Here is a 15,715-nt window from a genome sequence, read left to right on the forward strand (position 1 = left end):
AGAACTGGACTGAAAATCAGTAACAACAGGTCTGAGTGATGAATTCAAATTTGAAGTTTTTCCCTCAAATTATTACCAATGTGCACAGAGGAGGTCAAGAGAGATAGAGTCATCTGTAAAACACGGTGGAGGCTTTGTCAAGGTTTATTGCTGCATTTCAGCCAGTGGTGTTGGGGATCTTGTCAAAACTGATGGAATTACAATGGAAGAAAAATGCCATCAGACTTTGATCCATCATTTAATACCATCTGGAAAGAGCTTAATTGTTTAACAGAGATCCCAAACACACTGCCAATGTAGTAAAAGCCTACCTAAATAGAAAAAACACAGAGTAGGAAACTACCAGATATGCACCAGGCTCCTCATGCCTGGTGCTTAACGGTTTCAAAGCTCTAAAGAAGAGCTTTGAATGTCCTTTGAGAACTATTTCTGAACACTACTTAAATAAATTATAAGAAAGTTCAGGATGTGCTGAAGAAAACCATGATCGTATAGAAAATATGTTTTTACACTCCATTTCTTTGCCTTTGCATGTTTAAATAAATTGCTCCTCTTTCCCATTTTACTAACACAAACTGAATAAATGAGGGGTGGCTCGAGACTTTTGCACGTTACTCTACATGGAGGGCAAAGTGGGTGAACCATGCAGCAAGAGCTTTGTGCTAAATGGTGATTATTTATCTCAGGTTCATGAGCGCAACTACATCCCAAACACTTGCCTTCCTGTTGTACATCTAAAAATGCCCCACACATCTTGCTTTCATGCTCCGCTGTTGTCCCCAGAGTCGCCACAGATCTTCAATGAGATTTTTTTTCATTTGCTTTTGTGGTTTGGGTCCTTGCTAAATAAGATTAACTGCCTTTTTATAGGGTAAATCCCATGTTATAATATAAACTGGATGCTTACATTTTTTCAAGAGACCAGGTCGACCTCTACATTGTCTTTTTTTTTTTTTTTTTTTAAATCAAGCGTCAAATACATTTGCAATATAAAAACATTATTTTTAAACCTTAAATTTAATTTATCAAACATCTTCACCATATTAATCAAACTTGGTTCCACAATAAATTGAGTAGTAATGTAATCAAAATAGTTTTTACAATGCAAGTATATTTGAGCTTATTAAAGTAGTTATTTTTAAAAAATGTATGATTCCAATCAAAAAGAACACATTAAATTATTTTAATTAAAAGCATCTTATTACCAATATCTTATTGGTGGATGACAAATAACAACATAAAAGCCCCATGTCAGCATTGTTATATCACACCTCACAGCTTTCATTAAATAACAGTAAATAAAAACTGTAGAAAAGTCATTGGCAAATATCAGCATTGAGACCAATGATTGATTAGTCTTTCATACTGATCATCATGATGGGTAATTGTGTCCATTTAATAACCAACTAAGTTAAAATTAAAACAGAGCCCCCCGGTAAGATAAACCATGACAAGAAGCATGGGTTGAGTTAATGTAACTTGGATGAAATTTGATATCCTGCAGTAAGAGGGCCCTAAACACACAGGGTGCTTCTCACTCTGGGAGATTAGGGGGAGAGAAAAAGCTCACATAACAAAGTGAAAAAATCCAAATATATTCATGATTTTTCCCTGATAACAAAAGTAGCTTTCTATTTTGTTACCGTGCATATTTAAGATTTGTTCTCACCTCACAAACGTCATTTACTCATGGCTGTGCATGCACTAACAAGGCTGTGAATTTTAATCTTGTCAAAAAAACAGAAAAAAAGAAATCCCCACAATCAATCACCAGGGGGGCTCTGTGTTTTTGGTTTTTTTGCATAATACTGATAGGAATCTAGATGTTTGTCTGTAGATGGTTCATCATTTTTTGGGCATGTTTTCATGGGAGGTGGGACAGAGTTGGATGTGAAAGTGTTCTGCTCGAAGATAAAGACAGATGTCAGTCTATGACTTCTCCAGTGTCCCACTTAGTTTTGGGTTCCTGCCACCAATCAGCCAGGAGGGACTCCTCATAATCCCCCATACCCTCAAACTCAGTGTCAGGATGGTTTGAGCGAGAGGTGGTCATTTCTTCTGGACTTACAACTTCCTAAAATGTAAAAGAGAAAAACAAAACAAATTAACAGAAAACTCTTTAATGAGGCTACATTCACACTGTTGCGTTTGAAAACGCATTGTTTTCTCTCCGTTTTGGCCTCCCGTCCACACTTTCCCCGAAGGAAAACGCTCTCGAAAACGAATACATTTGAAGACGGTGCTTTAGCGTCACAGTGCGGACAGCGAAAACGGAGACTTTCGAAAACGATGACGCATTTTAGTCATGTGATACAGTCATGTGACCAATTAAACTAAGGTAGCGGAGTTGTTTTGTTTGCTCTCAATTTTGACAGCCCTATTAAAGATTAATATCAGTTTGTACATGCTTCAGATAGCTTTTCTTCAAATTCTTTAATTCTCACTCGCTTTTGCAAAAAACTTGGTGCTTTTCCTCGACATTTTGCTGCAACGTTTCAATGAGCTGGAAAGTAAATAAACGGCAGACAGAAATGAGGCAGGCTGAATCTTCTTGTGTTTCACGCATGTGCAGTAATGGAACTTAAGCGTTTTCGGCCCTTTCAATGTGGATGCACAACTCTGTGAAAACGACTGAAAACACTAGTGTGGACGCGGAGTGTTTTCAGATGAAAAGGCCATTTTCAAATCTATCTGGGCTAGTGTGGACGTAGCCTTACTTACAGTACTATTCAGAGATTCACTGACACATTCTTCTTCTTATGTCTGTAAATCTGTCAACTTTTGCACCCTGTAATTCAGCCTGAACTTTCACAGTCCTCCTTTCCCCTTCTCAGGTCCAGGCAGTGTGAAGCTGGGAGGAGCCGGCCTGAGTTAAATGGATGTGGCACAGTCTCAGTGGCCAACACCTCCAAGCCACATACCACACACTGCTGCCGGAAGACAACCCCCTCCACCCCTTCTTCCACAGCCTTCACCCCTGTTTCTCCCTTTCATCCTCTGATTTATTTTCCTTTGTGTTCTCTACATTTAGTTTGTTGGTTAATTCCCCCAAAGTAAAGGTCTACACTCCTAAAGAAGATATGAAGTTTGCATTTTGAAAAATAATAACAGTAAACCCCAGCTGGATCCTCCAAGTCAAAGACTTATTTTTATCCTCTGTAGTCCTGCAGAGAGTTTGGATTTTATCTGCTGAGGTTTTCAGGCATCTGCGTCTGATACCTCAGCCACTGTTCCAGCACAAAGGGGACCGGTGGAATTTTGTTTTTGTTGTTAAAAGAAAAAAAAAAACATCTCAGAGATAATTATCTCTGCAAGCTTAGTCAGATATGATCATCGTAGCTGTATACCAGTAGCTGGATTATAACAAAGGATTTCTTTGTAGTTTAGATGAACATTTATAGTTACTGTTTTTGTAAGAAAATGTCAAATTGGTATAGAAGTCAGACTGTAAGCGTTCAGTGTTTTCCTAATGGACATTTAAAACAATACATATTTAGAGTCTCAAACTGGACTATCCCTAACTTGTAAATTAAGTGCATTGCCACTGTAGCAGCATATAAAAAGATTGGCATAGCCACTGTGACGTCACCCATTGGTTTGTAAAGTGTGGTTTTGAAGCGTCGCACTGATGTTTGGGCTTCTAGCCATCTTGGCTTCTTGAAACCAAAAGTCATGAGAGAGTGTTGGATCTGACCGGCAAACTGAAGTTACTGAGGAAATAAATAAATCTTTTCCCAGTCTTTGCCTAAAATAGGTTTTAAAGGCTTTCCCCCTCTATAAGCTATATTACTATGTATGAACAACATTTGGTAGCGTACATTCATCCAAGTCTTTACAATTCTAATGTAGAGGAATGTGCTGAAACTATTGTGAACCTCCACTGTGTGTGTGCTTGATTGAGACATTTCCTGTTGGAGCTGTTGATTGACTTGGTCCTTGTTCGGCATTTTCAGTGAGAATTATTTTTGCACCATGTCTCTCTCTTATAATATTTCAGACTGCAGTCTATCTATCAAAATGATCATCATTTTGTATTAGATAAGGTTTGAAACCAGCAATAAGTAACATAAACTCATTGGCAAAAGATTTTGTTATAGCTTGTCCTCTGCTAAATTGGTGCCACAGTTCAGTTTGTTTAATGCTGCTAATTAAATGCCATATTGTATAAAGATTAGTCCTTCAGATAATTTTTTTTTCTTTCTTTAAAGGAATTAATGTAATTTCCGTTGACGCTTAAGCTCAAGCCCTCATGCTGTCTAAAAACAGTGCGCCATTAGTCAACATCAGCCTTTGAGCCAAGTGTAGAAACATACCTCATCGTCTGTTTGCAGGTAGCTCAGAGCAAACTCCAGCATTTCTTTCTGTTTGGTCGTCTGGTTAAAGTACCTCAGTGCCTCCTGGAAAAGTTAAAGGGACATCAGCTTTTGTGTAAGCTCAAGCAACCAGTGGGAACAAACAAACAGTTTTACAACACAGAGCTGAATGACAAATTTGGCTAGCTGGTTTTTTTGTTTACTGGCTTTTCTCCTCTAAGTTTAGAAGCCTTCATGTGTTTACAGCAGCACTACATGTATTTAAAACCAGGATGCAAAGAACTTTACAGGCTAGACCAGCTTCAGATGGGTCTAGCCCATAAACTGCACTGCAGCTGCTGCCAATTTTACACCCTGCAGAAAAGACAGGAAAACATACCTACCGTACACAACTATACAAGTTTCTAATTACCACCCTGAAATTGTGTTAATGTTCACGCCGTGACCGCTTCATGCTACCATTTTCCTGCTTTGCAATATGCACCGCCTGCTGCTTCCAAACAATCCAGTCTGCATGAGCTGCAGCTAAACCGCTCAAGTCCTGGAAGAGCCGATGAATGAAGACTGGTACAGTTTTTGTTTTACTCACAGGCCGAGGTTCAAAATCATTATCGTTGAGGCCCCACTGCTCCCGGTAGAAGCGATAATACGCCACATTTTGTTGCATCACCTGGTCTTTGGGGTCGAACAGCATGTAACTTGCTGCACACGGAGCAGCGTTCTTTACATCATTTACTGGAAACAAAGTAATACATGTTTTAAAAAACCCATTATATTACACAGATCTCTGCAAAACAAAGCCAAAGTCTTGGTAATAGTTCTTACATTTATAATAAGAAAACTGGAGGTAGTGATACATAGTAGCTACAAACTTCTCCACAAAGAAGCCTCCAACGCTGGGTGTCAGGTTCTCCTCGCATTTAAATTTACATTTCAGAGCATTTATATAGAGATCTGATGGAAGCAAGAAGGAGAAAATGTTATTTTGCCTCAAATAATCTGAATTTAGACTGCTCCTGAATGACTCTCCTCTTACCCGCCATGCTGGGATAGAAATCTTTGAACTCCACAATCTCATATGAGCTGTCACAGCCAGCTAAACAGAGGTTGTATACTTCAAAGTACTGTGTGATGGCCTGCTCCATGTTTCTAGCACTGTTGCTGAAGTCTCCGTTGTTGTAGAGCGTCACACTTTTCAAGAAAACACTCTGTGTAGTAAAGAGATTCATTTAAAAAAACAAAACAAAAAAAAACCCATAGAACTCAAACATCAGACCTCTCATTGGTGCAATACGACAGTGCTTAGGGTACAAACTTCATATGGCTGCTCCTCGTGATCAATGAGATATTCCTCCACGTCAAACAGTGTCTTGTAGTAGTTCATGTTCTTTGTTAAGAGGACATCATCTGGGTTCTTCTTCAGGAAAGTGTGAGTTGCAGCCACTGCCTTCTCCAAGTTGTTAAGCTGAGGGAGAATGTAACACATGGCACTGGAGTTACAGGAAGATACTTTTTTTTTTTACTTTTAAGGTAAACGTTTTTAAAAGAGGACATGTCAGAGCACATCATTTCTTGAGAAGTCAGTAAACAGCTGATAGATGCAGTGGTTGGAAACTAAGTGATAATATCAGATATCACACACCAGAGTCAGGTAAAAGATCTGGACAGATGTTCGTGGAAGTGGGTCGGTATACCCTGTTAGTTTGAAGTATAATAAAAGGTATCATTTTGGGGGAGGGTTAATCAACAATAAATAAATATGCAGAATAATCTCTGAGTGAAAGAGGGGGGCACAGCAGATATTCTGCTTTTAGGATTCAGAGTTAAAGGGTTTCTGATGATGTACGTTCAATTAATTTCCCCCACAGCATGGATGTTGTTAGTGTGGAGGCAATTTAATGACCAAGCATACTTTTACGCACACTTTTTACGCGAAAGATCTTGCCGACTAAGTAACCCCCCCCCCCCCCCCCCCCCCCCCCCCCCATCACTCTGACAGAAGAATAGGGGGATTGTTTTTAGGGGAACACTGGAAGAGACGTGGCACATGCTCAACTGCTGCTTGGCCAGCAGGAGGGCGCACAGCAAAGTAGTGGCGAAATTACACTCCACAGCTAACCCACTAGAAATTTCCTCTCGGTAAGTAAAACGAGCCAGCCTGTCTAGAGAAGCCAACTGCAGACGCTTTTGTTGAATGAATGCTCCCGTTACGCGTAAGATATTCTTGTGATATGCCGTGCTTAAGTACTGCACCAACTTTGCATTACACTCCCAGAGTCCCAGTGAACTCACTTCCACACTTAGTCTCACCTGGAAGTATGCATACTGTATGTAACGATAAGGTATCCTTTTCTCGAAAGTTTCCAATAAATCTCTCCGTGGATATGTGAGCTTAAACACTGGAAAATCTGCCTTGCACTTTTTAAGGCAAGCAGCTCTCAGCAGGATGTGGCGCATGACGCGGAGGCTGGTATCCTCGAACAGGGTGTCGTTGTCCCGGCTGACGGAGCTGCAGTTGCTGCAGCAGAAAGCCTCGCTGTCCCGGAGGAGCCGGTGGAGCCGCAGGCTCAGCTCCAGGAACTTGATAGTTTCTGCCCAGTTTTGCGCTCCGTATTGCTCCATCGCGTAGTTGTACGCGGATTCCAGCGGCATGATGTCCTTCTGAGGGAAACTTTTAAAGCTGTACTTCTCATACTGAGCGTCCACCGGCGCAAAAATAACGAAGAAGAAGGCCAGGAACAAGCTTCTCGTGAGCATCTTTACCTTCACAGGCTCCCTCAGCCGTCTGTCAGTGCTTTGAATGGCTCAGGAGACCTCCTTCTTTACTTTAACAGGGATCGTTCATGTCTGTGATACCTGTAAAAAACACGGGACGAAAACGCGAACATCTAGTCAAGATTTTCAGAATAAAAGCTTTAATGAGCGTTCATCAAAATAAATAAATAAATATTGATCTCTTGTCTTCTGCTCATTCTGTACAGTATTTACTTCTAAAAGATGGCATCGGTCATACATATTCGTTTAAGATAAATAATATAGAACACAGTACGTGTGTGCATATTATTTTTATAGTTAGTCTCATTTTTAAAAAAATTAAACAATTTAAACAACATGACAATTAATGTTTTTGTGCGTAAAAGCTACTGGAAGGCTGCATTTTTAGAATGTCTGGATTAACCTGCTTTTCTTAGTTTAAAAGTGTGGTTGTGAAATTAATATTAATTGTTATAAATATCATTAAGAAACATCCGGTTCGCTACAAGTTGGAGTATTTTTCGTTTATTTAAAATTCCAAAATATAACGGTTTTAAAAAATATAAGGTTTTAAATGCAGCTTGGCAGTCGGTAAAATGCAATCTTGGCAATTACCTTGAAAATAGAGCTCAGTACTTCCGGTATATTTCTTGTTAATTCTGGGGGGCTTGACACAGACGTCACAGAATGAGTTGGGAAGAAAAGGGTCAATGTTTTCCACATAAAACGCAGAAGATGCAAACAAACCAGATGTAATATTACTTTAATCGTTTTTTTTTTAATTTACATGAATATTTATCAATGTTCATACGAAGTGTCTTATGAGTTGAAGATTCTTGATTTCTGCTGACATTTCGAGCAAATGGACAAGCTGAGACTAGTGAGGTTAAAAATCCATGCGCATAGTTGACACATGACTTGTGGGCATATTTGAACTCCGTGTCTGCAATATTTCAAAATCTTTGCAGTTACCATTAGAAGCCCTTCGGGGTGTCTGGATGAGATGGTTATTAGGATGCAATAACTATTTAAACCGTAGAAGACTCCTTGCATGAGCCTGCCTCCCTGAAATGTGCCACCAGATGATACGGGATTACAAATTCAGGCTCGTTTCATTTGTGAGCTGAAATCATAGAGCCGGGCCTTTTGGGACAGGCATTACACGTTTGCAAGATTCCATTAGAAAGAGGGTGGGGGCCCCGGGGCCACTCCCCCTCCTGCTCCTCTCTGGAGTACAGGACCAGAAAGATACGACAAGCAAGCCTGAAGGAGATGGGATAAGGCCGGAAGTGTGTTTAGTTTTCCATCCACATTAAAAAATATAAAGTATTATTAATGAGAAATAAATTATGTATGTGTCTCAGATCGTGCGCTGTGCTGCATTCAGGGTTGGAACACACGGTGCCACTTAACAGCCAGACCGCATATCTGGAAGTTTCTACACTTGGCAAACAATCTTATTTTTTCAGTTTTCACACACTTTCATAATGTTCTACCGTTCACATTATACATCTGTAATGTTAATGACAAATAGGGTGACCTAGGGTCCCACTTTAAGCGGAAGTGTCCCTTTTCCTGGCTAACACTTATCTCTCAAAGCAGATGTGGTTATTTATCCATACTTCCCTATTGATACCCGAAGATGATAACCAGACATGAGTGTAAGAAGTATATAGGAAGGCTGCATTCAGATAAAATCAAGTATATTTGTACTTTACATGCTAAATATTTCAAATCTGTATAGTTTATGTACAATAATATTATTATTATCATAATTATTATTATTTATGTCACACAAAGTAAGTTAGACTTACAGGGGGAAAAAAGTTGAAATAAGCATTATCAACTTTTATATTGAATATTAAAGTGTCTTTTTTTTTCTCTGTTTGGAGGACTATTATTTTGAAATCCCTTACCGGAAGTCATCTATGTCATTTAAACGAGCTTCACGGCCAGACCAGCGTCAACTTTTTGCTGCTGTATCGGTTCCACATCTTGAACCACATCACCGGCGGGCAGACGGGCTCTCACTCTACTGAGCAGCTTTTCAAATGGATTTATTGGCATGTTTTCAGCTTTTACTTCTGTCGCACTTATTGACTGTGAACTGTAGCCCCGGTCCGTTACTCGACGTTGTCGTGGATCGTTATGACATTCCGAAAGTTTGTCCTCGAGAAGTGGAAATAGAAGATTTTGTTCGTTATCATTTCAACGGTACCTTCTTTGAAGACGGGAAAAAGTTTGACTCCAGGTGAAGTTACAGCGAAATGTCAGTTAGTTTAGCTTCAGAATGAGCTAACTAGCGCTAATTGTTAGTATAGAAAAGGACTACAGTTCCCACGAACTGCTTGTAACGTTAGCTTTCAATGAAATTATGGTTACTGTGTGATTAAAAATGGTTCACTGTGCAGTAAGGGCAATGCTTACACAGTAAAAAAGTTATTACAGTAAGCACAGAAGTAAAGAAAGCTAACACGCATTTTATTTGTTCTTTTAATGGATTTTTCTTCACATATGTTTACTGCAGCAGTGATGACTGCAAACGTGTCAGTAGCATCTCAGCTTCAGCAGAGGTGAAGCTGAGAAAATCACAGCAATTATTTGCTGTGATTTAGTATCTACACGGGTTAGTTTCGGGCAGTTAGTAGATGGCATACCTCCCTTGCATTCCATTCCCTTGAAAAATAAAATAAAATAAATTAATTTAAAAAATCACAACCCATTTTTATTTTGTTCACGCTGTTTTTCACTCTCATCTCCATCACCGCCTCTGCAGCTATGATCGAGGCAAAGCTTTCATCAGCCAGGTCGGCCTGGGCAGACTCATCGCAGGGATGGACCGGGGTCTGCTGGGCATGTGTGTCAACGAGCGCAGGAGGGTCACAGTCCCTCCACATCTGGCCTATGGAAGCATAGGAACAGGTGCAGAGGAGCACAGCAGTGACGGCACTTTACTGGTGGCATTATGTGGGCTGACTTGTGACACTCTGATCTCTATCTCTGTTCAGGTGGTATAATCCCTCCTGATGCTGTGCTGGTTTACGATGTCCTTCTGCTGGATATCTGGAACGAAAAGGACAAGGTTGAGATCCGCACTCTCGACAAACCTGCGAGCTGCAGGCGAACAACTGCAGCATCAGATTTTGTCCGTTACCACTACAACGGCACTCTGCTCTCTGGTGAACTCTTTGACTCCAGGTGAGAGGGCAAAAGTTTCATTAGAAGCTGAAAAGCATCTCTTTGTTTGTTTCTTTGATTATCAGGAACTTTGAACTGTCAACTCTTTATTTAGTTACTCGAGGAATGCCACCTATGACACCTACCTGGGCCAGGGTGACCTCATTAAAGGCATGGACGAGGGTCTTCTGGGTATGTGTATTGGGGAAAGACGCCTCATTATCGTCCCACCCTTCCTGGCATACGGAGAGAATGGCTACGGTAATAACTACTATTAAGATGTCTTTGGCTAGTGTGGCATTTCTTTTAATTCACCTGTTGACAACCTCAAAATGTAACCTCTTATTAATAATCATAGTGACCTGTTTTGTTTCTTTTAAAGGGTTAAGTTTAAAACTTCATGTTTTCTGCATGTTTATCTGCATATCACATTCAAATATCAGTATTTTTATATATATTTCTGATTTTGCGTGTAGGATTTGGTGTGCTAACGTTCAGAGAAATTGTCAGAGGACATTTATGAGTGTCTTTATGATGACTGATTGATTGATGATTGTTTACTAGTATATTCACAAGCTGTACAGCTTTTCCTCCTGTTAGAGACTTCCCCTATGGCTATTCATACTACACCAGTAATTATGTAATAGATAAACAATGAACTTACAGGAAAAGTAACTGTTTTTTCACCATCTACTAAATTTCTGGGTTGTTTGTTTTGTTTTGTTTTGTTTTTTTACAATGGGTTCATTGTTCACATTTTCTAAAAAAAAAAACATGCTTTTGTTAGAAAATGTGAACAATGCAACTAAGCAACTCATTTTGCACATTTATTTCTTACAATTTAAAGCCCAACGAGTAGTGCTGACAGAAAAACTGAGATGTGCTGTTGAGATTGCACTTCTTATATTAAGATGTCACGGGAAATAAATGTTTAGTTAAACTTATTTTCAGTGACTGAAAGGCGAGTATCAGTAGTCTGGCCCACTTAAGATCAATATTTTCTATATGTGACCCACGATGTGAAATCAGTTTGACATTCCTGCTCTAGTACAAGGAAAATAAAGCATCAGAAAGATTGAAAGTTGATCCTAAAACTTTGGGCGTACTTTAAAAAATGGAGACCAGGATGTGTGTAGGGACAAAATTTTGTTACAGTAAAATCCATTACTTTGACTTTTACTGGATGGCCTTCCTTGCTGTCTTATTTGGTGTTTGCGCTGGGCAAAGCTTCAATATGGATACTTTCAAATTCAATTGGCTGTCTTGCTGGTAACCAGTGTTGGCCACAGATATGCGTCCTCTCATTTTCGATGTGGAGTGTAAATGCTTGTGGGTTTGGATTTCCTAAGCGCTGAGTGCAGTAACAGAGGCTAAGCTAGCTGCAGGATGGTTATTCAATCTCTTTTACTGTCTTGTACTGTCTAAATTGCACTGGCTTATTTTATATTTATTTTCAAAAATTGTGAGTGAGGATGTTTTAGAGTTGTCTTAATAATCATTTAACAAACCTCAGTTGAATCGGAGTAGATAAAAAAGGATTTAGGTGGTCACTTGTTCAATGAGTTTTAATTTTTTTTTTAATAACTTTCTTTCATGAACATGCTTCTTTCCTCCCAACAGGAACCATGATCCCTCCTCAGGCCACGCTGGTATTCGAGGTGCTGATAGTTGATGTCTTTAACCCCAAGGATGATGTAATCGTGGAGGCAAAGGAAGTGCCTAAAGGCTGCACGCGCACAACAGTGACTGGAGATTACATCCGCTACCACTACAATGGCACATTTCAGGATGGCACACTCTTTGACTCGAGGTACACTTGAGAGTTTTTTTGTTTGTTTGTTTGTTTTTTCATTTTTAGAAAGTAAATAAGCTATCATCCAAATAAGCTTCTTTCAAGCTCTCTCTCACTCTCCTTTGACAGCTATCAGCGAAATAGCACCTACAACACTTACATCGGTATGGGATACGTGATCCAAGGGATGGACAAAGCCCTGCAGGGGCTGTGCATAGGAGAGAAAAGGAGGGTCGTAATTCCTCCTCACTTAGCGTATGGTGAAAAAGGAGTCGGTGAGTTTGATGTCTGCAAATAGGAGGTTTTAAAGTGTTGTCTGAGTGAGCGCATCAGAGGTGGGAAGTAGTGATATACAAATACTTAGTGTACTTAACTAGAATTTTTAGGTATCTGTACTTTAATTATTTTTCAGAAAACTTTTTACTTTTACTCCCAACATTTTCACACAAATATGTGTACTTTCTGCTCCTTACATTTTCAAAGTAGACTCGTTACTTTAGGTTTAAGGAATTTGAGTGGAGTTATTCCATGTCCCTGTGTGCATTCAAACATCAAAGTGATTTGAGCCTAAAAAGTTACATATGTAAGGCAATAGTGTATCTAATGGTATATCAGTCACCAGGGGGTATCGCATACAACAAGATGAGGTAAAACCATGTAATTTATTAATAATCTATAGCATCACAGTCAGGTTAAAGTAGGCCAGTGTTTTTGGCACATCACCGGAACGAGTGTAGATGTTCTGTAGTCATGGTACTTCAGCATCTAGCTAGCTCTACAGAAAAAGGGCAATTGAATACCATCTAGTATAAAGACAGTGTAAAAAGTATACTGTCAGTGTAAGGGATGGAAATCAGCGAAGTTAGCTTGTGAAATGTTGGGTTACAGCTTGTTGAATTCAGTTGTGTAAATCAAACAAAGAGCAGCAGCAGTAGAAGTCAGCTGATCACAGTCTGTACACAAAGAAAATCTGCTGGAGCCCAAAATAGAAATTATTGTAATTCTTTTCCCCACGTTGAACCACTACAATCAATCTTAGCATTCCCACATCTGCTGAATCCCATGTTAATCCTGACTGTGCTCATTTCCCTGTTAAGCTGTGGAGGCAAAGTCATCGTCTACAATGTATGCAACAAAAAAATAATGCTTTTCTTCTTAAATGCTCGTGTTCTGCATAACTGATTCAAGCTGAGTACAATTTTTAGAATTACAGTTCAGACTGAAATAAAGTTTGTATTCTCATTTATTAATTGTTTTATTATATTACTATAGCACGAGGTTCAGTTAGTTTTGCACAACAATAGCTCATAGAAACATCCTCAAAAGAGTTACTTTTTACTTGTTTAGTTTGAATACATTTCAGGTCCTGTACTATTTCAATTTACTTGAGTAAAGAAGTTGAATCAGTACTTCAACTTTTATCAAAGTATTTTTAACGCATGCGTCTGTACTTCTATGTGTATAAATGTCATGTTTCTTGTTTTGTTTTTTCATTTTATCTTGTAGGAGACTTCATTCCTGGATCTGCTGTGCTCGTCTTTGACATTCACGTCATTGATTTCCACAACCCAAAAGATCCAGTCAATATCAAAGTTACCCATAAGCCTCAGGAGTGTAACATGAGAAGTGAAGCTGACGATTTGATTCAGTACCGCTACAATTGCTCCTTGATGGACGGCACCCTGCTGTACACCTCGTGAGCGCCCTCTGCTGTTCACTCTGCTACACTGCACCCTCCACCTCATGCATGTAATCATTGCTGGCTCCTTGTCTGACAGATTTCCGTGGGCCTCGAATTCATACCATCTTTGTCTTTATGACAAAAGCATGTATGCTTGCATGGCTCCAGGTTGTTGTTTTTTTCTTTCCTAAATGTTCTCTGTTAAAAATAGTTATGAATCACTTTGCAGGGACCAGTATGATTCACTTTCTATCACTACTCTGGGAGCAAATAATGTGATCCTGGGTCTGGAGGAAGGTTTAAGAGGCATGTGTGTAGGCGAGAGGAGAGAAGTGGTCATCCCTCCCCACTTTGGCCATGGTGAAAATGAAGGTCAGTCATCAAGAAACTCAGATACAGTATTTATTTATTTTTTGTTCTTTTTCATGTAATTTTCCTCTTCTTTAATGGCATCTCCAGCCGGAGGAGTTCCAAGGAGTGCAGTGCTCTTCTTTGAGTTGGAGTTGGTGGAGCTTCAGAAGGGTGTACCTGAAGGCTACATGTTTGTGTGGGTCGGGGATGGCCCTGATCCCCTCTTTCCTGCTATGGACCTTGATGGAGACAAACAGGTCCCCCTTGAGGAGGTAAAAAGAGAAGCTAAAATGACTTTTTTTCCTTCTAATTTTTTTTTTTTTTAAATAAAGGAACATTGCTGCACACAGTAAAAATGTTTTATAACTTAGACACTCCTCCAATATTCTCCAGTTTTCAGTCTTCATCAGGCTCCAGGTTCAAGGAGGCAAAGGTCGTCTTCGGCCGGGGATTGATGCCGACAGCATTATTAAGGACATGTTTGATAATCAAGACCGTAATAAAGATGGCAAGATCGTAGAAGATGAACTGACGGTTACAGAGGATGACGTGTCCAAACAAGCAAGAGATGAGCTATAAAGAGGACATCTACGTGTTTCACTGGTGATTAAGTACAGGCGTGCAATGGCTGAGGTAACGCTGTTGTTTTAGTGTGTTGTGGAACAGCTCTGAATTTTTCAGGACTCATTTCTCATCTACTGGGCCTTTTCACTTCAGACAACTCGCCCTGTAGTTGGAAAAATTGTATTTTCCATACAAAACATCTGTTTACCAAAACTCTGAACCCAAAGCAGCTATATGAGATTCAGCCATCATTAATAACTTTTACACCAGTGTTTTTATAACTGTGATATGTCAAAAACATGGTCAGTATGTTGTGGCCAGAAGCGCTTTTTAAAATGCTGATGGAAGAAAAAAGATCTGTAAGGAAGGCACATGTCATTTACCAAGAATCTGGGCAGGGCCCAACTTCCACAATAGTCCAGCTGTTACAAAAGTCATGTGATTTGCTGTTGATTTAGCAATTTAGATTTACCTTTGGTCCTTCATCTTAATATAAAAATGATTACAAAAAACACTAGTTGTACAGTATTGTTTGTGGCTGTGTACCAATGTACAATAAAATATTTTATAACAAAAAACCTTTGTGTGTTGTCAATGAGCTAAACTCAATTGGTCTGGCCTTGCACAACAGCCCCGGTGTCTCAGGCAAATGCACTGCCCACCTCTGTGTTTGTGTAGTTTTATTTCTGGCATAGCTGAAAATAAATAGGTAATTATTTTGGACAACAGGACAAATCATAAACTGTTATGCCACACCGTCAGCAGACGATTAGACCAACAAAGAAAATACTTTTTGAACATGCACAAGAGAATTGAAGAAGAGTGCAGGGTGGAGTGGCTGGAGATTGAGGTTGACGGTGATTTGTGACAGGAGGGCAGCAGCGAGAGTGTAGTGATGCCTGCCATCATGTACGGCTTGGAGACCCAGATGCCAAGTTATAAAGCAGAGACATGTTAGAGAGGCAACGTTGAGATCCTCTGGACATATGGAGGAGGAGGATAGTGAATACATTTGACAAATGATGTTGAACACGAGGCTGCCAGGTACAAGGAAAATGGAAATGCCACAGAGGAGGTTCAAAA

The 15,715-nt window shown here is 39.6% G+C and overlaps 2 protein-coding genes across 4 annotated transcripts; one reads left to right on the forward strand and one right to left on the reverse strand.

Moving 5' to 3' along the window:
• Positions 1 to 1,167: 1,167 nt before the first annotated feature.
• p3h4 (prolyl 3-hydroxylase family member 4 (inactive)) lies at positions 1,168 to 7,196 on the reverse strand. The gene is made up of 7 exons (XM_080905333.1): positions 6,624 to 7,196; positions 5,629 to 5,778; positions 5,350 to 5,521; positions 5,139 to 5,267; positions 4,903 to 5,048; positions 4,314 to 4,397; positions 1,168 to 2,074 (listed from the first exon to the last, which is right to left on the reverse strand). The coding sequence occupies exons 1-7, from the start codon at positions 7,068 to 7,070 to the stop codon at positions 1,925 to 1,927; spliced, it is 1,278 nt and encodes a 425-aa protein (XP_080761459.1). The 5' UTR covers positions 7,071 to 7,196; the 3' UTR covers positions 1,168 to 1,924.
• LOC308411449 (peptidyl-prolyl cis-trans isomerase FKBP10-like) lies at positions 6,346 to 15,210 on the forward strand. 3 transcript variants are annotated; one of them, XM_080905330.1, is made up of 11 exons: positions 6,346 to 6,452; positions 8,960 to 9,130; positions 9,844 to 9,989; positions 10,076 to 10,265; positions 10,360 to 10,505; positions 11,865 to 12,054; positions 12,166 to 12,311; positions 13,543 to 13,732; positions 13,947 to 14,089; positions 14,177 to 14,340; positions 14,462 to 15,210. In XM_080905330.1, the coding sequence occupies exons 1-11, from the start codon at positions 6,361 to 6,363 to the stop codon at positions 14,645 to 14,647; spliced, it is 1,764 nt and encodes a 587-aa protein (XP_080761456.1). In that variant the 5' UTR covers positions 6,346 to 6,360; the 3' UTR covers positions 14,648 to 15,210. The 3 variants fall into 3 exon arrangements, with proteins under 3 accessions (XP_080761456.1, XP_080761458.1, XP_080761457.1); XM_080905332.1 differs by lacking the exon at positions 8,960 to 9,130; XM_080905331.1 differs by lacking the exon at positions 6,346 to 6,452 and having other exon boundaries at positions 8,992 to 9,318.
• The last annotated feature ends 505 nt before the right edge of the window (positions 15,211 to 15,715 follow it).

Source organism: Rhamphochromis sp. 'chilingali' (genome assembly GCF_963969265.1).
Source record: "Rhamphochromis sp. 'chilingali' genome assembly, chromosome: 15".
Taxonomy (NCBI): Eukaryota; Metazoa; Chordata; class Actinopteri; order Cichliformes; family Cichlidae; genus Rhamphochromis; species Rhamphochromis sp. 'chilingali'.